Genomic DNA, 25,358 nt, shown 5'->3' with positions numbered 1-25,358 from the left:
GCAGGTAGGGCTGTAGCCCTTTAGCAGAAAAGAGTGAGCATCTCCAACTTAGTTATCTGAAAAAAACCAACACAAACAACACAGAGACCGTTACTTATACAAGCACAAGAATTTTGCAAGTTTTAGGTGAAAGACCAAATGCATCTGGAAATGTCGTCCCAAGTCAACATAGAACAGGCATTTTCTTGTTAAGCATGCCCGACAAATGTATTTATACATAAAAGTTGTCAGGAAATATGCACAGCTATAATAGAAGTCGCCATTGTTATATATATAGGCAGGTGCTAAGAACAAAGCAAGTCACTTGCATAAGAACTGGATTAAGCTAGATAACTTTGTTCAACAACGAGATTTATGTCCAAGATTTCCAGTCTTGGATAACTTAATGCCCAGTGTCATTACAAATACTATGGCTTCCAAAAGAACTGGTTCATAAAAGTTGTATACAACTTATGCAAGAACCCGACCGTGACGGACATCTCCACATGGTGTTTTTCTATCAATTCCTTGCTTATGTCCTTCATGTTCCTTACTCAGCCACTCTGCAGTCTCTTCATAAACCTAGGTACAATATGCAAGACTCTGAATGAAGGAAATAAAAAAAGTAATCAATTCATTGTCACATGAATCAGTAATACACTATCTTCAATTTCTATCCAAGAACAAAATGGACTTCAGAGAAAGAAATTCAATGCTGATATTCAGTAGATAACAAGAACATGTCTAGAGCAAGCGATAGAGGAACAGAATTAAAGGAGTGGAGAGAAGTTAGATGAAGAACTACCAGTATACCTGAATTTCCTGGGTGCAAATTGGAAAGTTAAAGGGGTCGAATTTGATACAACAGAACAATTAAGCAAGCTATGAAAGTAAGTTAAAACTTTCAACAGAGCATTTAGCGACATGAAAGCAATTGACAACTGGTTGCCAGATTCAGAAATGTGTTTTTCCAGAAAAAGAATTAAATATGTTTATTTTAAAGAGGATTCGAGCAGGGTTTCACAGATATAGAAAAGCTGAGGTATAACATATGTAACAGATCTGCGAACCAAATGCAGGATAAACTAGCAGCAAACTGATAAAATATTGCTTTCAATTATTAAATATATGAAATAGATCTAATCTGAACAGTAAATTGATACAAACAGATGACCACAATTCATCATATACATAAATTATCACCATACTGCTCGCTCAAAAGTCTACGCGAGAACTAGTGAGAATGTGACAATTAGTGAATTAGAAAGTGCGAGATCAAGCATGTTATAGCAAATCAGACGTCTCCCAAGCAACAGCAAATGACAGGATACAAGGGTCCGAGACTGCTTCTCTTACAGAGTTAAAAATGATGAAATTTGCTCTCTTTCTCTGAAGAAGTCCTCCTCGCATATTCAGTGAGTGCTTTTAGGGAAACTAAATATAATCTGTCTCATTATAGTAAAAGATACATAGAGAATCAAGGATAACTGTATATCACGGTCAATGAGATATTATTATAACGCAGGATTGATATCTCTATGGTGATCTAGTTAGTGCTTCATTTGTCAACCATGCATGTTTACCTAGTGAATTTTATCTGCTTTCAAGCCCCCATCAAACAGCAGCAGGTTGAACTACATAAGCGACTTTTTGGTCCAGAGAATACAAGCTAGAACCTTCATCATGATACAGTCTCTTGATACTCTCAAAAACAAAGCAACGCTCAGTTCTAGGGTCTTTCCCTCCTCTCTGAGTCACGGCAATCTCATCCAAGTGAAAATTTGGATTTGCAAGAAGAGACCACCAAAGGTAACCACCAAGTGAAGGTTCTGCAAAAGAACAGTTCTATTTGGGATCACTGGAAAGGAAAGTAAATTAGGTTGCTCTGTGTGTGTGAGTAGAGTGTAAAATACACTCCTCCAGCTGCTGCTGCTGCTTTCTTTCTTCTTGTTGGCAAATTATAACATATTAAACATCAAACAAATTGACGTAGCAGCAAAATACCAACTTTGTGGATCTTGTACGACTTGATATAGGGATGGACTGATCTTTGATATGCCTCGTTCCACGAACAGATCTAATCTCTCTCCTTTCAGTTCCAATAATACTTCCTTCCTCAAGAGAAGGCAGCCAATATCTTGTCCATTATCCACACTTTAAATCTCCGAAATGTTTTGGTGGTTCTCCTCAAGGTAGCTTTTGAGATGTATGATATTTTGTGTTCGCGATTTGACCGAGAGAACATATGAAAATAATGTGTTTGTTGAGTTGGTAGATTCCATATTTATATATGGAGTTATAGAGCCTTGTAACACAGTTCAAACTCTCTTTAGGATATATCCATCTTATCAAGTAATGGCAAGATACTTCAGTCACTATCCATATCCATGTTATCAACTGATGACAAGATGGACTCAACCACATTCTTATCTAAAAATGTGGATAAATAATCAACACTTCTATTTAATATTGTTCACTCTTCATTTGTCAGGCAAATACAATCTCACCCACCGTCTCTTCTTTTCTTCAGTCAATATGATGGAATTGCATATGGTTCAACATGAACAAATTAACCACCAGAATCACCTGTCTCACAAGGATATGCATTTGTCTCGATACACGTGCAAAACATATTATATCATATACTTAGATCTTGACCTACTTAAGATAAAAATTCTTGCACTATAATGGTCCCTACAACCATATTAATCACACTTCTATCATGTTCCCTACAGTTCTTACACTATGAAATCAAAATACATTAGTTTTAAAAGCATCACACAGTTTATAAGGCAAGAGTAGTAACCATTAAAAGAAAATTGGAATATGTGGGCTATGGCATAAAATCCAATCACAAGGAGAGCCTCACAGCTGCAACTCCATTGGATGATAATGTATTGTTGATTTGGAGAAGTATTCTAATCAAATCTATTTGATACTCTCCCCACTCAGAAGTTCCACTTTCGAGCTGGATCAAAGTTTTAGGCGGGAGTTGACAACACCTTTACATTATTGTTAATAGTGATTGAGAGATAGTGATGTCACAACCTTATTTTAACTAAAAGAGTAGGTTTAAGAAGAAGTATTTGATTTTAGGAGCTTAGTCTGTATGTCCCCAGGAGAGAAAGCGAAGTTTTACCTGGGACAGAATAAGTATATATTAAAATTAACGACAATTGTAAATAGCTTTTGTGACTATAAATACATATATATATATATAGATGCTTTATTTTTCAAAATTATATACAGAAACATCTTTAAATTGCAGAAAGAATAGGATACTTTGACCAAATTCCTTTCTAGTTCTTGTTAACTACTCTTTTTCATGCTGAAACTGTGAAACAAAAGAATACTGCCACAAAATAGCTCCCGTTCCACATTGACACTGTCTGTTGATGAACAATTTCATAAAAAATGTTCTTAAAATATGTGAGCTGAACAACTAACAATTATTTATCTTTTAATCTAGATCTTCAAAGCCCCAAAGACTCACTCGATACATTGGACATTGCATGGGCTTAATTATCACCTTTGTAGATAACGGATAAGAACACCAACCAACTCCCTTACCATGTAAGAGTATCCCAAGCATACAAAGTATATATTAGGTATAATGAACCTATAGTATTTATTTCCTAGAAGTATGAATCATGAATATCTTCGAGCAAGAAGCATAAAAGTTAATCAGAGTAAAATTATGCAAATGAATGTAAGGTTTGTCAACTGAAGTTTGCTGAAAGATAGAGGCCTATGTCATAATATAGCAAAAAAATGAGCTCCTCTTAATTTAGGATGATACTCTGCGCTGAGGGAATATCAAAGACAATAGGGATTAAAGTTCAGCCAGGTGTTAGTGTAATGAAGAGCTGGATAATGCAGTCACCTGTTCAAGATAATTGCAGAAAAACTAATTATGATAAACAAAGGTCACCATGAAAGTAATGAAAATAGAATTATTGTCAAAACTAGAGGATGATACCAAGCCAAAATCAAGGGTGGTAACTGAAGAGAATCTAAACCTTCAGGGGATGTTTATTCAGGTGGATGGGATAAATGAGTGATAAAATGGTTGATGGATTAGATTATCCCATCCAATATTTTGTTTGCATGTGTTGATTAAACTTTCCAAAAAAATATAATATCATGTTTGCTTGGATAAAAAGTATGACAAATTTTCATTTTCCAGCCCTGCCTTACACCAAACCATCACAAAATTAACATGTGAAGTCCTCAAAACAAGAAAAAATGGTGTTACCATCCTAAAGCCATCATCGGCCACAAGAATCCAACAGTCGATTTCACATGTTGGACAACACAAACAACCGCTGCTAAGTTTTGTTGAGTTCAAATTAAATTCATTCTAGTATGACGCTGGCTTTCACCATAGTTGGGAAGAATGGAAACAGCTGGCAATTGCTGCAGTAGATCAAATGGAATTTCCTTTGAGGTAATAAATTCCTCTTTTTCCTTTCTTTCTTTTTTTTTTTTTTTTTTTTTTTGGTGGAATTTCCTTTGAGGTAATAAATTCCTCTTTTTCCTTTCTTTCTTTTTTTTTTTTTTTTTTTTTGAGGTAGATCAAATGGAATTAGTCCAGCATAATAGAAAAAACCTAGCATAGCGCTAGATGAGGAACCTGAAGCATCAAGTAACCTACATGGGCAAATCAGTACCTCAACTTCGAGTTTGTTAGGATGATGCTAAGTTAGCAAGAGAACACCAGACCCTAAAAGTTGCTCTAATAGTTGCTGGCTTGATCAAAATATTTATGACATTCACAACGTAGTATGTCAATTAAGCCTCAATGCAACTGTTAGAGAATAAAAGTACAGAATAAAGGCAAAATGATTAATAACTAAAATAGGAGCTCCAAGTAACCATTGGAGAACTACTAAAGATCTCAGTTATGTTATTTGTCTGCATGCCTTACATCCCTAAACATCAAACAAATGATGCATGTATTAAAGCATGATGAATAAAAGTTGAGCATCGAATTAGTACTTACCATGCGATATCGTCCCAATGTAGAAAACCACCATGACCTCTAGCGTTTGAAAACTTGTAAAGTGGACCAGAAACTAAGCACAGAGAATCATTTGAGTTATTAAGCAGCTAAATATAATATGTTTGCACTAACTGGTGATGCAGAGTTCCAAAAAATAAGGTGGAAACTCTGAAAGAGATCAAAATGTACCTTCATAACCTTCAAGAACTGGATCCTCAGCCAGTAAAATGGGAGTATCTAGATCAATGAATCTGCAGATGAATCATCTGTCAGCTATTATACGAAAGCTGATTACCAATTAACAATGCAAGCATATCGATAAGAATATCCACTGTAATAAGCAACTGAATCATGCCACTTATAAAGAAAATCACATCACACACAACATTCCCAAACTCTGGACCAACTGCTGATAGGTTGAGAATCCAATCATAATAAGTCGGTAGGTGTTGTCCATGGAAACAAATCCGTAAATGAAAAAATGGAACTGAAGTAAAGCGACCACTGGAGACATGGGATTGCAGATAATGCTGCACATAATATCACTACAATCTTTATGCCACATTTATTTTTATCCTCTTTTAATCTTATTGCAGTTATGGATGCTCACAGATATAGTTAAAGATTAGTTATACAGATAACAGGCCTTGATCGTAGTCATCCACCATGATTTAAGGAAATTTAGTTTCTTGGTAAACTAAATTGAGAATTCTAGTTAAAATTGGTTAAATTTGGGTTTTCTGAAATGGAATTCAATGAAACAGGTCAATATTATGAATGTGAAGGTACTGCATAAAATTTTGCTTAAATGAATAAATTATGCTCACTTGAAACACCCGATGCCAGCTGCCAAATTACCAGCAAAGCCCATAGCAAGTCTGGTTTCAACCATACCACCAATCATTAAATCTAATCCTGATGCCTTTGCTAAATCAATAATTTCAAGGGCCCCAAGCACTCCAACTTTGGCAAGCTTAATGTTGATTACATGTGCAAGATTTTCCTTCACTATTTTCTTTACATCTGCTAAACCCCGACAGCTTTCATCAGCAGCAACAGATACCCCATATTTGTTTCTTGCGACATCACTAACATAACCAAGACCTTTCCAATCATTTCTGTGAACTGGTTGTTCGAAAAGAATAGGCGTTACCTCCATTTCTGCAAAAGGATACAAACTGAAAACGTTATAATTGCAAACATACAACTTATGTACAATAAGCACAACTTGCATTTATTTTCGCAAGCAACCACAGACACAGAGCTTTATTTTTAGTTCTCACACAAGTTTCTTCAGGTCATAAATCCAACGCATGATGAACGCTCAAAATGACTTACCATGTAGTTTTTCCAGAACATGAATGGCTTCTTCGGAGCTATAACCTTCATTAGCATCTAAAATAAACGAGCAATCAGGATGGACTGTGCGTATGGCTTGAAGCACTTGGATATCAGCATTCAGATTCTTCCCTACTTTGAGCTTCAAAGTCTTGAAACCTTGAACACAATACTTTGAAGCCAACTCAGCTGCTTCAGTTGGGGAAACTATTGGAATCTGACATACAACTGTTGTAATTAGTCAACGAGGGCAAAGAATACTTCTCAGACCTTCTTAAGTTCGTTTCTCTTTCTTCCTTTTTTTGGTTTCTTTCTTTCTCTTTTCCTTTTTACTTGTCTTCTTACTGATAGAGAGATTCAAGATTACCATCACATGAATATGGGCTACTTCTAAGTTGTGAATGGTTTATTCAAATAACGTTACCACATCTCAAATAAAAAGAGTTTAATAGGAAAGGTAACTGACTGTTATATCAGTTGTTATTGCATTTGAAAATCCACCAAACAGTCTCCACAGAGGTACTCCAATGCTGTGTGCAACTGCATCAATCAGTGCCATCTCAATTCCTGCTCTGACCTTCATCAGCAGATACACTTCAATGAGCCTCAGAAATTTCACTATTTTCTTAATTGATTTGCCTCAAGTATAATCTTAAAATTGCAATTTTTAAAGCGCACTGAGAAACTCAAGAGTTCCAGACTGCAATTATGAGTTCATTCAAAGTAAATCAGACAAAGCTGCAACTATTTCTGGTACTCTGAGTAATGAGCTGCTAATAATTTGATATTGGTTATGATCCTACCATGTATCTCATGGTAAGAGTTGTTAAATTCCTCCTAAAACCAGTCTACTTAGTGTATGGAACTTTGGATTTACACTAAACCTCTGACAGAGTTTGTTTACGCAACCTTACAAGTACGAGTGTCATTGGATGCAACTTGAAAGAGAAGAGAGGATAAAAGAACAAAGAAAACAAATTAACCTTGCAGAAGTCACTAGGAAGAGCTCCAGCAAAACCTGCATACATGGTAACAACAATTTCTGTCCACTCAACCCTGTCTACATAAGCCCACCACTCTGTGGCCACTTCTACCACACCGTCTGGAACCAACCCAAACAACTTTTTTTACCCACAACAATTCTCTGTCCGTAGGGACATGCCCTAGAAAAGACTAAATTAAACACTTATTAACCTTGAAAAGGATGTGAAACAATGAAAGGGCCCAGCATATGGATCCTAATGGCTGTGCTTCCTTTCCCACTTCCAAATGAAGATTCTGGTTGCCACTTACAGACAGCTTCAGAGTCCGAATGATAATAGAGACACAATAATTAAAGTGGGGAAAGACATCTAGAGAAGTTGATCTCCAAAAACAGCGACTTCATTGATATGAAGTCCAGACTGGTATTTATCTATAGTCTGGTTGGCATTTAGTAAAATTATATGTCCATTTACATCCTACATTTGCCATCTTCGTTTTATTTCAGATAGGTGGCATATTCTGCTTGTCTCCATAAAATTGGCACAAGAATATCAACAACCCTCTATAATTTGATTTATTTAGAACCTACAACAGTATTCAAAAGTGACAATATAATAGCCATCACAATTATGTTTCTCATGTGGCTCAGAAAGACCATTTGACAGATACAGAACAAAGTTGCAGTTTGCAGTGGCAAAAGGACTACATAGATTCACAAAATCAACTAGTGAAAACTTGCTAGTCACAGGAATAGAAGAGTGACATGCATATATGCACCCAAAGTTGAACCAACCTGAACATGCATGCACAGACAAGATATGCAACCACATACATGGCCATTCTGAATTCTCAAAGCTGAATGCTAGTGCACAACGGACAAGATCCTCAAAATTCCAACTGACTTATTACTGGAGTCTTTGATTTGTTAGTCATTCAGAGGAGACCAAGTAACTATATGTGGCTATGTAACATTTTTAACCAGTTCAGCTACATTAGCGGAGGAATATATTTCAAAGGTGATACAATACTATTTATCCTATATAATCGAGGATGCAACAGAAGAAAAAAATAAGTATATCAATCTTTGAGTAAATGAGATTATGTAATGAAGGTTACAACTTGGAATGTTAATGCACCCACTCACTGTAACGCAAAGTGGAGTTTCAATGAGAACTAGAGTCTTTATTCATGTCTATAAGTAGCAGTATTAATCTTAGTCCTAAATTTGTGTTTACACTCTTAACAATTTCATTTAGTTGATCACAATCATGATACAGGACAAAAGACTATTTGAATCCACAAATGCAGAAAAGCCAAGAAATAGGGTTGGTGATTAAACAAGGACCAGGGCCATAGACAAAATCGAACCATGATCTACATTGAGAAACACCAATGAGGGATTGTTCATGAGAGCTTAACTTACGCACTTTTCAACTTTTTGCTTCAAAAAAGTACTTTTTGAGCATTTAGGAGCAACGCTTTCTCCTTCTAAACTCAAAAAAGAAGGCACTCCTAAGCAGAAGCTCATGGCTTCTATCTCCTTTCATGTTTTATAGATCAACTTCAATTTGGACACTGTACCCTCATTATAATAATTTTAATCCAAATTTACTCTTTTTAATTATTCTTCAAATTTGAACATCTACAATTAATATTGGGTTTTTTAAATAATTTGGATGAGTTAACACCATTGGAATTTACAGTTTCACAATTTTATTATTTTATAATTTTTATACATTATTTGCTACATTATTTTATATATTCCCATAATAAGATGCTATGATTAATTAATGGGAAAAGAACATTTCTTGTAGTCATGCAAATTTACTTATTGTGCATCAATTAACAATGACTTAACCATTAACCTTTTTATTAGTATTCAGTATTTTAATGATATAAATTATAACTTGTAAAAAGTTGAATAGGAAATATACCAATAGAAAATTTTATTATTTTTCAGAAAAATAATTATATTGGCAAATGATACCTGCAAATATTGAATGAAAATAGTCTCCTCTTTTTGACACATGAGGCCAAAATATTTTTAATCAACTAAGCTTTTTTTAGAAGTGTTCTTTCAATCCTAATTTAACATCTAGCTACTTCTACTTATTTTTTCAAATACTCCCAACTTTCAGTTTTGCTACAAATTTCAATATTCCCTCAAATTGGCACTTCTCTAATGGCAGAAGCTCTAACAAACTCTCCCTAGATCCAATTCAATCAAAACACAGGTCTTGGGAAGTCTAATTTGTGATCGACATTGATTTGAAAAAGTTAAATGTTCAACCTACTACGAACAAAACTCAGATACACGAAAACAGACGCACAGAACCCAAAAATTCGGAGAAACAAAGGTTACTCAGCCAAACACAACAGAGTCAACAAGGTAGTCAGGCACCGAATAGAACTAGCTTCAAACCAAAAGCTGAAAAAAGGGATCCAAACTGAAACTCACTGAAGCAAACGAATGGCCAGGAAGGATCCGATTAATATCATTCAGAACGAGGCCCAAAGTCTTGCCTGAACTCTGCTTCAGAAACAGACAGGTTTCCGCAGCTTTAGCCAAAGCAGTGGGTTGATCCTCCGCGGTCACATGTGGAAGAATAGGAGACTCTCCCCATCCCACACACCCATTAGTTAGTTCAACTCGAATAGCCACATTCTCCACTCTGTCCAGCCTCGACGACGCAATGGTGAAGGGCGCGATCAGAGGCACGTTCAATGGCCTACCTTCTGCTCTCTGGACATCAACCCTAAACGTTTCCATCAAATTCTTGAACCCAAGACATGTAGACGGTGGGGCGGCCGGTGGGGCGTCAGCCATGCAGGCGACGACGAGTTTCTTACACTTTGGTGGGAGGTTTACAGTGGTTGGGGCAATAGAGAATTTAGAGACACCCGAGGAGAAACAGAGCGGCGTTGATTGCAAGGAAACCAAAGAAGAAGGACCCATTTCAATAGAGCGAAGTGGGAATCTGTCAAACACTTTCAACTTTCAAGGGGACTTGATTGGAAGAAGGGAGAGAGTGATGTGAATCCTTTGCTTCCATTTGTAGCTACTGATGAGTCAGTCAGAAAACAACAAAAGAAAAACCTTCTTTCCTTTATTTAATTAAATAATTGTAAAGGACTGTTTGTGAAGTTGATTATATTACTGTGTTGCGTGTGTGTTGGCCCTTTGCCCAGAGCAAGAGCCCTCTTCCATTAAATTACTGCTTTTACCACCCAAACAATACTTATGAATGCTAACCAATGATGTTTTAAGTTAAGGTTTCATAAATAAATTTAAAACTATAGATTTCAGTCCCATTAAATGAATTATTATTACTTTAAAAAAATATGTTAATCTGTACTAATTAGTAATCTTTTTAGGGTTCGTTCGATTCAAGTTAGAGGAAAAAAGAAGTGAAGGGGGGAGGGGTGGGGAAAGAACAATAGTTTTCTTCAGTTTATTTAGTTTGATTAAAAATGGAGTAAATCTCAAGTACTTTTCCTTATTTGATACGAGAAAATAGATTGACAAGAAAATACTAATTTTTTAATTTTACTAATAACTAATTTAAGTAAAATAAAAATTACTATCAATGCTTTCAAATAAAGAAATTAAAATCAAACACCAGCACTTTTGTCGGTTTTATTAGCACGAACGATAACAAAATTAGAGAAAAATATGTATACAGGTAATAGAGTAAATAAAAATAAAAAATATATTTTTATTATTTTTTTGGCCTTATACGTTCACTTTTCCACCTAATTTTGAATGGAAATAAATTTGGACTCCAAATGAATTTCATGTACATTGACTTTTACTTACCCTCTATCTCTTCCCCCTAACCATATACCAAACTATCTCTAATACATTCTTTTTTACTTCCATTTTTCTTATACTTTCACTTTTCACCCCAACCAAACATACTTTTAGTCTAATGATAAGGTTGATGTCCCATGAATAAATTTCAAATAATGGGTTTGAATCCCACCAAACGTATGATTTTTTGTCTTACTTTTACGTTAGTTTACTGTAATTTATGTAATTGTTCTTATTTATATTTTATTATTAAGTGAAAGCACCACTTCGATAGAAAATCTTTTCTGCCATTCTTTTGAATTTTTTAATTACTGAGAAAAAGTTTTATTGGTTAGAAAATCTCATTTATTTTAAATTAATAATTAATTCGTATTTATTTGTAAAATCAGCTATATAATATTTTAATTATTAAGAAAAAATCTTATTGGTTAGAATCGTCATCTATTTTGAATATATACAATATTTATCTTGTATTTATTCGTAATCATATTTTCAATATTATATTTTTTAAATTATTTAATTATCTAGAAACAAATTTATTGCTTAGAGACATCATCTATTTTAAATATTAACTATCTATTTTGTATTTATCCAAAATCTTATCTCTGATACTATAACTAATTTCATTGTATTTATCTTAAAAAATTACTTAATAATATTTTAAATATATTAAATATTTACTTTGTATATATTTGAAATTGATCTTATACAAATATAATAACTACTTTAATTATATTTATCCTACCTAATGATCATGGCCTCCACAAACATGATCTATTTTAAATATATTACACATTTATTTTGTATTTATAAAAAATTTCATTTTCAAGATTATAATTGAATTATTTAATTGTAAAACAAAAGCCTTATGATTAGAAACATCATCTATTTTAAATATATTAAATATTTATTATTCATTTATTTGAAATCTTATTTCCAAAACTATGATACTAACTTAATTTGAATTTATCTTAAAAACTATCTAATGATCATGCTCTCGATCAAATATTTAAATAGAACGAAAACTATCTTTTGATAATTACAGAAACACCCTAAGTGCATTTTTGTCCTTAAAAAATTATTTTATAGGTTGACTAGTCAACAGGGGCATTTTTGAGTTCTAAAGGCTGTCAGGGGTGGTTTCTGTAATTTTTCAAAATATAAGGATGGTTAGTATAAAAAGATAATAGATGGGGATGTAAATGTAATTATCCCTAATTTAAATCTTAAATAATTATAATTACAACCTAAATTAATAAATATAATAACTCCATACTTATTTCATTAATAAAAATTATATAGTAATTAAGATACCGTGAAGCATACTTATTTTCATGCAAAATTATTATTTTTTAAATGTTTCTATCAATAGTATTAATAAGGGTAAATTACAACGACATGTTCCGAAAGTTGGCATAATTATAAATACTCTATTATTGTTTGAAAAATTATTAATTCCCTTCTGATGTTTGTAATCATTTGAGGACGGCTTTAAATTGCCAATGTTGCCTTTGTTATATTTCTTATTTTTAAGAAAAATAGAACGAGGTGGATGAAAAATTTTGAAAAATTAAAAAAAAAATTGATCAATTAGTCCATACTTTTTTTAAAAAAAATAAGTGAAATTAAATTTATAATTTATAAGGGCATTTTGGATTAAATTATCGAACCATTTGATGGAGGCTTGAAATTGCTAAGTTTGCCTTTGTTGTATTCTTTTTAAATATACATATATATTAAAAATATAAAAAATCAGACGAGGTGGATGAAATTTTTTTTAAAAATTATAAAAAAAAATTGTTCTTATTAGTCCATAATTTTTTTAAAAAAAATAAGTATAATTAAATTTGTAATCCACGTAGGCATTTTGTCAGTTTATTATAAAAAATGGATGAAGAACTAATGAGACTAATGGATCGGGTTAGTTGTTAGATGACCGTTAAAATTAGTGGGGTATTTTTAATTTTTAAAATAATAAGAAGGCATTCATAATTATATCAAACTTGAAGGAAAGTGTCGTAATTTACCCTTAAAATGATTAAAAAAAAATGTTTATGAGAAGTTCTGATCAGTTCTTTATTTTATTTTTGTTCTTTTTGTATATAACAGATTACAATCATCAATATCAAATATTCATATATAACAACAACGGACAATTATAACAACTACGTACTATCATCAATATGATAACTATGTCTAATCAACACCTACTATTAAAGTATAACAATACCTACTACTAAAAGTAGAAAAACATCAGACACATTAGAAGAGTTCGAATCCACGATCTTAAAGTCAGACAAAATAAAAGCTTTTGAATTCGAATCTTATTACCAGTCCATTAATAAAAAAAAATGTGGGGCATGCTAAGAAATCAAACAATTTTTTTTTTTTTTGAAATAAAATCAATGAACTATTATTTATTGCATAAATCAATTACAATCATTAATATCAAATATTTACATCTAACAATAACTGACACCTACAATCATATAATAATCATCGAATCAGATAATCATATTCAATCAACACATACTATTAAAGTAGAATAACATCACACACATTAATGGAGTTTAAACCTACGAACTTAAAGTTATGGGACCTCAACTTAATTAATTAAACCAGATTTCATCGACCAAAATGATCGTCTAATAATTCAAATTTTTAGACAATGTGATCGATTAATATATAAACTCTGTGTGCAATTGTTAGATAGTTTTACCACAAAAAATAATCAGACTGTATTTTGCATTGGAACAGAAAATGTCGGGTGAGGAACTGAAAGTTGAAACGTAAAACTTTTCATAATGATTCAATTTGTATTTTGAGTGTTTTGTTTTGTATTTTGGAGATAGAAAAAGAAAATTAGAGATAAATAAGTGTGTGTTGAAGATAGATGGTATGTTTGGATTTTTGTATTTTGAAATAAATGATGTATGTTTGATGTCGGGATTTGGAAGACAAAAATCATTGTTCATTGTCAAATCATATCTTTTCTATATATATGTTTATATATAAATATGTATGTTTAATGTTGTATCTTTTAGAGACAAAAAAATAAAAAAAAAATTATTTATTATCAAATTATGTCTCTTTTATATTATATATATAATATAAAAAAATACACAAATAAAATATAAAAATAAATATTGAATGTATTTTATTTTGTGTCGAAAAATACAAAAACATGAAACCAAACATAGTATTTGTGTCTGGAAACAGTAAATTGTCTCTTGGATGGATGTTTGGGTTGGGACAAATTCCCTGTGACCCTCTCAGCCTACGTACCAAAGGAATCTCGTTTTCGAATCATTGGCATCCACTTGCTTTTACTTAATTACTCTTACAATTGTCTACTTTCTTTTTTTTAATATTTTAATGTTATGGTGACTTTGATTCCAATTTTCAACATGGAATTAAGTTAATTGGTCATTTTATTTCATTATGACCCCTTAACTTCACTATTCATTATAATTTAATTAATAATTATATTATTTAATTAATTCTTAATTTAAGAATACCCGTTGTTCGTTATAGTCATCTAACAATGACCCTTGCCCTATAAGATTCGAAGAACCAATTGTATTAATCTATTTGATCATAATGGATCTGACTCGAAGGATAATTTCATCAAGAGAAATAACGAAATTCATTCACAACATGTTAAGAATAACTAGTACTATAGGCATGCAAAATTTATGCTAAAATGTGCAATATATTTTACCATCAATTTTATATTTTTTATATGAAATGTAAATTGATGGATAAAACGAATATTGTAATGTATGGAATCGAATTATTTAAGGGACAACGAAATTAAATACCAATAATTTGGGAATTCTAGATCATATCTTCTGATTAAGGAAATAAATGCTGTATGAATCATGAAGGGCCAATCGAATCGCGCTATCTCATTAAGTGAATATGCGCAAAGTCTTTCACGCGAGTGTTTGCAAAAACTTATGCATTTTAGAGAAGTGATTTTGTAGAAAAAGTTGGAAGTTGTAACAAAATCAAAAGTGGGTAGTGTTTGTAAGAAAAAGTGAAAAGCAGAAAAAGTCAAAATTGATAGTGTTGTAAGAAAAATTACTTTTAAAATAAACTTAATTGATGAAAGACTGTTTTGTCTTTATATTAAAAATATACAATTTTTTTGCTTATTATTTACTTCTTGTTTGTCACTAATAATTATTTTTCACAAAAGATTATAAATTTTATTTTGATTACCATTTCATATTTATTTTTTAAAATATTAAAAAAATATATTTAATTTAATAATCCTCCCACAAAGTAATATAATTGTTGATTTAATTAATCAAATAATAATATTTGAACAAAATAATATCATTAGATAATATAGCACATAAAATATAAAAAAATCAAAATATTAAATATGTGAAAGTGTAAATTTAAATTATTTAAAAATTTCGATATCAACTTTAAATATATAATTTTAAAAATAAATAAAAAACGATAAAGTTGAATTAAGATTGCTATAATAAGCTAAAGTAGTCAAAAATAAAGTTGAATTTATTTATAAAGAAACCAAAGCAACTAAAAGCACTCCCAAGGTGCTTTTAATTTTTGGTCTAAAAGCGCGTTTTTTTAGCTGTTTTATAAATAGAAGCTGACATTCCAAACACTTCAAAAGTAGTTTTGTGGCGCCAGAAGCTGAAAATCAAGACACAAGACAAAAGACAAGAAAACACAACTCAAGATCCAAGTAAGATACAAGTCAAGAGACAAGAAGACACAAATCAAGACGCAAGTGAAGGCACAAGCCAAGAGACAAGAAACACAACTCAAGACACAATTGAAGACACAAGTAAGAGAGCGTTCAGAAACTCACAAAATCCTCTCTAGCCAAATCAAGGAAGATCCACTACATTCAAAACAAAAATCAAGCCGTTTGTCTCGGAGATTAAGAAATTTCAATGTTTAATTCAAGAGCAAGTTAAAAGACCTACAAATTAACATTATTGAAGCACAAATTTACCTTGGCGGAAGATCAAAGCTCCGATTCCACCAGTAAACATCCAAGTTCAACCCAAAATAGTCAAGTTTATAGTGTTTAATTCCGAAATAAGTTAAAAGACCCTTGAATTAAAGTTATTCAAGACCCAAGTCAAACATCAGAGGAAATCAAAGTCAAGTTCCACCTCCTAAGTTATCAAAATCAAAGATCGCATATTTGAAGTGAGGATCAAAGATTTCAAGTAAGGATTTTCAAACTCGTAGAATAAACAATTAAATTCAAAAATCCATTTGTAATCTTATCTTGTTTTGTTAAAGTTAGAAACACGAAATTTACGTTATAAATACCGTATTGGAGGAATGAATAACTAATCCCTTACCTAAGCGAATAAGAATTCCCACGAGACGAGTATTCCTTCCTAAATTATACCAATACTATATGTAAAAATGTACTTGAATATGCCAATCCAATCCAATTTCTACTCCATTCCTATATACCAATTACTTTGCAAATGCTAACCATGAACAGAAACATAGTCATTCCACTAACAAAGCTATATATAAACTCTTATTTGAATTCATATGAACAAAAGGCAAGCTCCATCCATATTTTACATATGGTTTAGAAATTGAATAAAGTTCATAGGTTATACATAACTACATCGCATGACCATCCATATGTTTGATTACAATGAAGTATATATGGATATATGACTTTGACCTTCAATATTTCAATAAGTCAAGAATTATTAATATGCCACGTTAATGATTTCGTGAAGTCCGTCGAATATACCTATAACGCATGATCAAGTATATGATAATGATCATAAAATATACGTTTATATTCTTAGTCTTAAACGTTCCAAGTTACAGATTATTGAGGAGGGACATAAGTGGTCCCGTGAAACCTTGCACAAGCAACACATGCTTTAAAGGAGGATTTCTTGTTGCGGACAAGTGAGCTGAGCAACTCCGCAAGAAATTCTCTATTTGAGTGATGACGTGAAACTGAAAATTTCTTGACACGATAGTGCATGATAGCTTACTAATTGTTCACCTCAGATTATCCTACAACAAAGTAAACACCTACTAAATAATCTTGAATTTTTTAATCATTCATTTAATTAAAAATAATCCTATTACGAACTTAAATAAATTACTCGAAGTAAATGGGACATTAAGGAAGAATAACTCAAACCATATTACATCAACTGTCATATTATTTTTCTTACCTAACACATTACGCGTTGCATCAACTACTATCATTACATTTTTATTTCACCACCAATCACATACCTAAAGAAAGAAAGAATTCCATCTCAACCAAACTCATTTCAACTCATTTTTTCTCCTTGAGATTAAACAAGATGAGTGAGATGCCAAACAACCATGCCAAAAACTCTTCCTCTAAGCACAATAACAATGAGCACTATTTGCTAGCTCTCCACAACAGTTATGTTTGGGTGTACAACTGACTCCACATCATCAGCAATGGTCTCCGCCTTAATAGAGTGACTGTGCAGATCCCTGGTAAAGCTCGTTGTGGTGTCCAAGAAATAGAGAACTAACGACATCGTGAAGCAACATACGAACATGGGTATTGGCCCAAACACCCAAAGGAAGAGAGGGAAGGACAAGTAAAATGCGCGCAGTCCGAGTGACCAAAAGAAGCTTCCTCTGTTCAAGTTTCTGGCTACATATTCAATTACATCTTTTCTGTCTTGGAATGTCGGCACAGTGACAAGAAAGCTAACATGGGCATAGTACCTAATAGACTGCACATTGCAAAGAAAGGCGACCAGAAAGCAAAGCAAGATAGTAAAGAACTTCACAGAAGCCATGATCGAAGTTCTATTTCCATACACCAAAGCCAATGATGGAGAGCTCGATTTATTGCTGACATATACACTTATCAGTGAGCTTAGAGTGATAGCAGTGGTCGCCAAAAGTGTAGATGCCATTATATTGTTGCGTATCGTTTGCACTGCTAAAACACCGTTTTTCAATGGATCCTGCAAAATGCAACCAGTATTTAACTCTGGTTTCCTGGCTTATCAGTATAAAAAATGATATTATATGTATAATGACCCCCCTGGAATTGCATTTTACCCCTCTTGTGAAAATACTAATAGACCAAAACCCCCTTAAACCAAAAAAGAAAGAAGAAAAAACAACTCCTCCCCCTCCCCGAAAAAGAAGCTCACTGTCTTGCAACAAGGGGTCACGTTAGCCTGTGTCTTTCGACAAGGGGTCACGTTACCCCTTTTTTAAAAGTTCAAGGAGTCCCATAGCCCATCTTTTTCTTTCTCTGATGTATTTTTTACCTATTAGTGTTTTAACAGGGTCAGGCTTTTCACTAATCAAATGGTTTAGCAAAAGGCAAATAGAGATATTTCAGGAACAACTTTTCCATTCCAAACTTAACATTTTCATTCTTTAATAGACCATCAATCTTAAATTTTTACCAAACCATCTTTGGTTACACCGTTAGTACTATTCGACGAGTTCTGTTCCTCCTGTAAATACAATGAAGAATTTCTAGACAGATATGAATAATTTTCTACCGGTGCAGATGGAACAGTGTAAGTTTAAAATTAACCTCGTAAGATCATTTTGTTCCAGTTCTGATTTAAAATTAGTTACTGCATTCGCACAACATGCCAAGTATACCTCTTACTATTACTCCAGAAAATTCACAAAGTCCATAGTTTGTTATTGGAAGTTCCAGGAGTTTCAACAGAGTGTCCATGAACCAGATCTGAGCTCCTTGCTTACCAATCATCACGAACAAGTGAACAGAAAGAAGTTTTAAGATACTTGAACATCAACATCACTACTAGGGAAGATGTACTTGTAACTTAATACAAGCAGAAACGTTTTCGGCATAATAGGGAAACAAGATTCTGTTAGTAACACCTCCTTCCTAGAAAAGTCCAAAGTTGGCTTAGATACTGGATTGCGATTAAACTAGGACCGGTCGTCACAGGAGTTTATGATCAGGGTTGTCAAAGAGGACTCTCTTACAAAGCTCCAAAACAATGTTAAACTTTAGTGGTGTCAGTTATATTTCCACATCATATTACATAGCTTCACATGAACTTACTGTAATCCTAATATAAATCAACTGGCTGGCAAAACTAAATAAATTAACAGGTAGATAACTCCTACCTCTCTAGGATCAGGTGAAAGCATGCTTGCCCAAGCTAAGATCACCCATATAAAATTCCCAGCGAGAGAACATCATGCAGTACCAGTCATGAGAAGACATTTTCAATGGCCAACCAACTAAATAACGTCTAACAGACAACTAATTCTATCTAGAAAACACCAATACAGGAGTCCTTCCTTTTCTAATAGTACACTAGATTTACTATTCATGATATTGTTTTCCATGCTCCACAAGAAGAAAATATGTACATATGAATGTTTAAGAAAAGACAAAAAGCTAGTGAGCTGGCAAAGAAAAACATTTGAGCTGGCGAACGAGTAGGCTCGGCTCAACCTCGAAGACCTCGAGCTCGAGTCGAGTTTCAAAAACAAGCCAACTCGTGAAGCTCGTGAGCCGGCTTGACTCGACTGCCATCCCTATATGTAACATACATAGATCAAATGGACAACACAATGGAAGAAGTCTCATAAGTACAATATCAGATTTTGAGGCCAAGCCGCCCAAGGAGCGGCATATATACGCGTGTATATATATATATATATGATTGGTGAGTATATATATGCATACACGTATGAATAGTACTTTGGAGCACACAAAAGGGGCTGGATTGTTTTCTAATTACACACACATCAGCGTGTTTTCAACGATTTCAAAATATTCATAACTACAGATATACTGGGATGAAATAAAAGATACCAAACTTAGAGCATTATGTCCATCAAAAAGATTCAAATTGTTATGAGAAACTGAGTAATGATCACTATTTCATATTATCAATCAAAACCTACTCAACGTGCATGCATGATTTAAATGTTATTATATTTATATAATTCAAAACGAAATTGAAATTAGAATGAACCATTTGTCAAAACTGATACACTGAATTACCATTAAACATACATGGCTAAAAAATTATTCACATAAGTAATTTGTTAAAGAGAAGAACATCTTGTGAATAAAATATAGGGACAAGTAAATTCACACCTCTCACCTATTGCCTTTTTACACAAACCACCCCTGCCTTTTGAAAAATTACAGAAACCACTCCTGACGGTCTTTAAAACCCAAAATGCCTCTGTTGACTAGATTAACCTTTAAAATAATTTTTCAAGGACAGAAATGCCCTTAGGGTGTTTTGTAATTATCAAAAGGTAGGGAGAGGTGAAGTAATATTTATGAAGATAAGTAATATGTATTTTTTTTATTATTTATACCAATTTTGAACTTAAATTTAAATTATTTTATTAACTATTTTCTATTAAATCTCTATATAAAATTGCACCTTTTAATAACTAAAATATTCAATTAATCAATTATTAAAAAGATATTTCAATAAAATGGGGGCTAGGGTGGCATGGCCGTGTAGGTGGAGAAGAAGGGATAATTTTTTAAAAATAAATAATTTAATAATTTAAAATATCTTTTCAATAAATAAATTATTTAATTAATTCTGATATGATTTATATAAAATACATAAATTATTTTTAATTTTAATTTTAGTAAAGTTTAGTTATAAATAAAAATAGAGGATAAATAATCTTTTAATTTTAATAATTTTTCTAAGGAATAATTTATATATTAATTAAGTAATTTAATATTTTAATTATTAAAAGGTGCAATTTTTATATAGAGATTCAAAAAAAAAAGTTAATATAATAATTTATATTTAAATTAAAAATTAGTATAAATAATAAAAAAATATATATGGTCATATTACTCATCTTAAAAAAATTTACTTTGACACCCTTCTATCTTTTGATGATTACAGTAACACCCCTAAGGACATTTCTGTCCTTGAAATATTATTTTAAAGGTTGGCCTAGTCAACAGGAATATTTTTGGGTTTTAAAGGTTGTCAGGGGTGGTTTTGTAATTTTTTAAAAGTATGGGTGGTTTGTGTAAAAAAACAATAGATGAAGAGGTGTAAATATAATTATCCCTAAAATATACAAAATTAAAGGTACTTTAATCAATAAATAGTATACCAACACAATTTCTTTTAAGGTATCACCCTTATAAATAGCATAAATATATAAGGGTTAGCTACACTTAAACCTCCTCTGAAAATGTTAAATTACACTTTCCCCAAAAGAAAATTTGAAATTACACTTACACCCCCTTTAAAAATTTTCGGTTTACACCCCTTCCATTATGGTTTGACGAAAAATGCTGACGTAAGTAAAAAAAAATTACATAATTTCTCAATTTTGCCCCTCATTTAATATTGTCATATTTATTTTTGTACTTATAAAAGAATGAATGTAATATATATATATATATATGGAGTGATGTTAACATCATTATATTTTTTCTTCACAAATACAAAATTGTTACATGAAAATGATAAATGAACGGTAAAATTGAAAATTCATGCAACTTTTTTTTCCAAGCGTCAGCTTTTTTTGCCCAAGTCGTAACAAAAATAGTTCAGGTATAAACAGTGAATTTTTGAATAAGTATAACTGCAATTTCAAAACTTTAGTGGGGAAGAGTATAATTTCATATTTTCCAGAGGGTGTCTAAACGTAATTAACCCAATATATAAAAAATGTAAGAAATTCACGATTTTGGCATCATTTACACGGCTAAGGGTGCTTCTCATAGGGTGAATAACAATTTACCCTAACATGATATTGAAAATGAGTAAATTTTTTCTACAAAAACAATAAATAGCAATTTACCCTATGTATTTTAAAAAATAAAACAATTTACCTAAAGTAGATTGCAATTTACCGGTTTCTTATACCCCTTTAAGTACCATAAACAGGGGTTTAGCTATTTTTTCCCAGGATGATACGATGCTAATTCCCAAAAATCGCAAGTAACCCTATGTCATTTTCAATATGATTCAGAAACTTCATCGTCGATCACATTCAAATCGTAGAAGATCCATAAACAATAAAAGAAAAGCGGAAGTAAAAAATACTTACAGCCATCAAGCAGAACACCCATTTGTGGCGGCTCTCAGCATTCAGACCAATTACAGTTTTCCTGGGGTTGTTTACTATGGTGAAGAGAAGCCAAACATGATAAGCCAGCAACACCCCCATGCCCAGCGGCACCAGCACGAAGTCCAACTGCTTTTCCTCCATTAACAAATCCACTGATTTCTGCAACTATGTGCTTCTGCTGGGGAATTGTAGGAGTCGGTGAAACTCAACTAGTCTAAACCTAATCATTTCAATACTTCAAACCCGGATAGGTCCGCAATTAACAAACCCGCATAAACGCATGAACAGTGAAAGGAATATGTCCAGATTAACTCGAAGGAGAAGACATCGTGGACGTGGGAGCACTAAATCGACCCCTTTGCTTATTCTTTTGTGGATAGGGAAAAAGCAACGGTATAACGAAAATGAAAGAGATGATGGGACAAGATAATCAGCTCATCAGTATTAGTTTGTGCTTTTCAGAAGTGGGGATAATGCTTTGTTTTTCTCTATCGAAAATTGATTCAAACTGCAAAGTAGGAAAATTTTAATTCGGACCCTCTTCCATCAAATTTGCTTTAGTCATACAATAAATATAATGTATTTGTTATGTAATTGATGCATAGTTCAAGAAAAGTGATCAATCACATTATAAATATAATATACATATTTTATTATTGATTTTTTATTCGATCAAACTCAATTTAGATAAGAATTCTCTCTAAAAAGCATTACGTGAAATGCAAGCACAACAATTTGCAATGGCTTTTGTAGAGATTTTGGGATGGATTATGTCATCATGTGATTCCGGACTAGATGAGATTTTCGGACAACAACATGATAGAGTTGAGGCTGCATGGCATGAAGAGTCATGATTGTCATATATTAGATAAGATGATCCCAATTATCTTTCGTGAGATACCTTTAAGCACGTGTGGAATGTATTGACGTAGGTTAGCCATCTATTCTAGGTCCTATACTCGATCATGTCATCATGTACAACCTTGAGAAAATATTTCTTCCAACTTTTCTCGACTTGATGGAGCATTCATTGTTCACCAACCATACGTATGAGGGAGCACATACAATATAAGTGGATGTACCCATTTGAGATGTAACCATTATTAACTCATATAATTTGTGTTTGATTTGTATAGTTCAATATATTACGAGTATAACTATTTGTATATGTTCCTACATTATTTGAAGAAAAATATAAAGAATAATAAAGCACACATCGAGACTTCAATTGTTGAAGAGTCCAAGGGCGGAGCAGGTCGCTTAAGTACAATAAAACAAAAAAACATTTCATTAATGGTTTTTTTTTCTTACTAATTCAATTTTTCTTTTTCAGTATATCTTTCAAAAATTGTTAGAAGACCAAGCTACCTAGGTATTTGTCGATGGGCAAGATCCAACTTCTTCAATAGTCTCCAAAGCCCAAAGAGAGGAGCAACTGTGGGTCACTGTAGTCGGCAGCCCGAACAGAGGTCACATATTCTATTTGGGCCCAAAGGCCCCCACGTCGATTGTAGGACTATTACAGAGGACTGCATATCTTCTTCAAATTTGGAAGGAGGTCTTACGATAGGGTTCCTTGCGCATTCATTGTGGCATTTGATTGGGATGCAATGTTCGGTGAAGATACCGGATGTGCGGGAGGTGTCATTGAAGGCCGCCATCTGACGGTCGCTACGATCATTGCTAGAGCCTATCCAGCAGGATGAGTAGCAACCTCCTAGAGAAGGTGTTGGAAAAAGAACTAATGTGGAGGGATTGACAAGATCAACGAGATTGTGTTCTGTTCGCCCCATGCGAGGTGGATGTGACTGAGGTATCCTATTGATCACTTAGAGGGCATGCTCATCTCCAACTTATTGGTTGATTCTTTCCTGACTTTCAGTCCAACCGTTGGAAACATGTATGATGCTCACATCCCGAATTTGTATTTTCCATAGACGACGCCAATCGATTTGAGCAAAAAATGCTTGTTTCGGGCAATCCAACTTTAGGTCTTTGGTGGATGTCGAGACCACCAAAAATAATAATTACTACAACACTTAGTGGGAGAGGGTCGATAATTCCTACAACATTTAGTGGGAGAGGGTCGATTCCACAGGGACTGGTATAAGTTGATTTTTTTAAGAAATAAAAAATGATAGTGGGAGATGTTTGACGATAGAGAAGAGTAATTACATACTAAAATAAACTAGAAAACAGTTAAAATTTACCTCGTGAGAATGTAAGAGAAAGCTTTTTTGGTTAAGATCGGGATCATGCTTGATTCTTATGAGTTGATCATTGATACAAAAATAACACTTGTATAAACAAATAAATCAGTTATGGTTGTTGCTACGACCTAACAACCTTACTTTTCCTTACCTTTTCGTCAGCCAAGGTACGACCGTTGGCTAGATCCCTAATTAACAGACAACCCTAGGAACGTCCACAAGATTTAATCTATTAACAGCATTAAGAATTAGAAAGGCTTGATTCTAATCAATAAATTCCGACGAGGATAATTCGTTTAAACTAGATCATGCATTCCCCATAACATAGCTAACTACTTCGACATAATTAATTATGCTATGTTGCTACTAAGCATTGAACTAAACAAATAATTACATGGATTTGTAAAGTTCAATTAGCTAAGCAAACCTTCTTGATAATGAACAATTGGTCACATTATTCATAAATCAGACGTTCGTAATAAAACCATAGAGAATAGCATAAATATTTATTTAACAAATGTAAAAAGAGCAAATTAGATCTCATAACGAGTTACAAATCAAGCAAAATGAATGTTCAACAAAGAAGATAGTGCTGAGAATATTGATGAGGGATCATACATAAGCATTACAGGATGTCTAATATAATTGACTGCAACAAGACCAGATATTATATTTTCTATAAGTTTGTTATCCAGATATATTCATTGTACTAGGGAGTTGCACTACAAAGCTGCAAAGAGGGTTCTCAGATATATCAAGAGGGACTTTACTTACTGGAATTTGAAAAGAAAGAAGTTGTTTCTACATGATTTTGTTGATAGTGATTGGGGCAAGAAAATTCGATTATATGAGAAGTACAATCGGTTACTTGTTTAACCTTCGATCAAGTTGTTTTAGTTGGAGCTCAACAGTTGAAGCTGTATATGTTGTCGCCGCTACAACA

General features: G+C 32.8%; 2 protein-coding genes across 4 annotated transcripts; both read right to left on the bottom strand.

The window, feature by feature from the left end:
- Positions 142-10,370, bottom strand: LOC105158015 (L-Ala-D/L-amino acid epimerase). 3 transcript variants are annotated; one of them, XM_011074610.2, is made up of 7 exons: positions 9,762-10,370; positions 6,786-6,896; positions 6,320-6,536; positions 5,809-6,142; positions 5,171-5,232; positions 4,982-5,054; positions 142-561 (listed from the first exon to the last, which is right to left on the bottom strand). In XM_011074610.2, exons 1-7 carry the CDS (start codon positions 10,257-10,259, stop codon positions 534-536), a joined length of 1,323 nt encoding a protein of 440 aa, XP_011072912.1. In that variant the 5' UTR covers positions 10,260-10,370; the 3' UTR covers positions 142-533. The 3 variants fall into 3 exon arrangements, with proteins under 3 accessions (XP_011072912.1, XP_011072913.1, XP_020548358.1); XM_011074611.2 differs by having other exon boundaries at positions 142-582; positions 9,762-10,369; XM_020692699.1 differs by lacking the exon at positions 142-561 and adding an exon at positions 961-1,808.
- LOC105158014 lies at positions 17,242-22,720 on the bottom strand. The gene is made up of 2 exons (XM_011074609.2): positions 22,185-22,720; positions 17,242-18,097 (listed from the first exon to the last, which is right to left on the bottom strand). The coding sequence occupies exons 1-2, from the start codon at positions 22,344-22,346 to the stop codon at positions 17,522-17,524; spliced, it is 738 nt and encodes a 245-aa protein (XP_011072911.1). The 5' UTR covers positions 22,347-22,720; the 3' UTR covers positions 17,242-17,521.

The sequence above is a fragment of the Sesamum indicum genome, linkage group LG3 (assembly GCF_000512975.1).
Source record: "Sesamum indicum cultivar Zhongzhi No. 13 linkage group LG3, S_indicum_v1.0, whole genome shotgun sequence".
NCBI classification, from domain to species: domain Eukaryota; kingdom Viridiplantae; phylum Streptophyta; class Magnoliopsida; order Lamiales; family Pedaliaceae; genus Sesamum; species Sesamum indicum.
The sequence above is the reverse complement of the archived record's forward strand: the minus strand, read 5'-3'. Positions and strand labels throughout refer to the sequence as shown.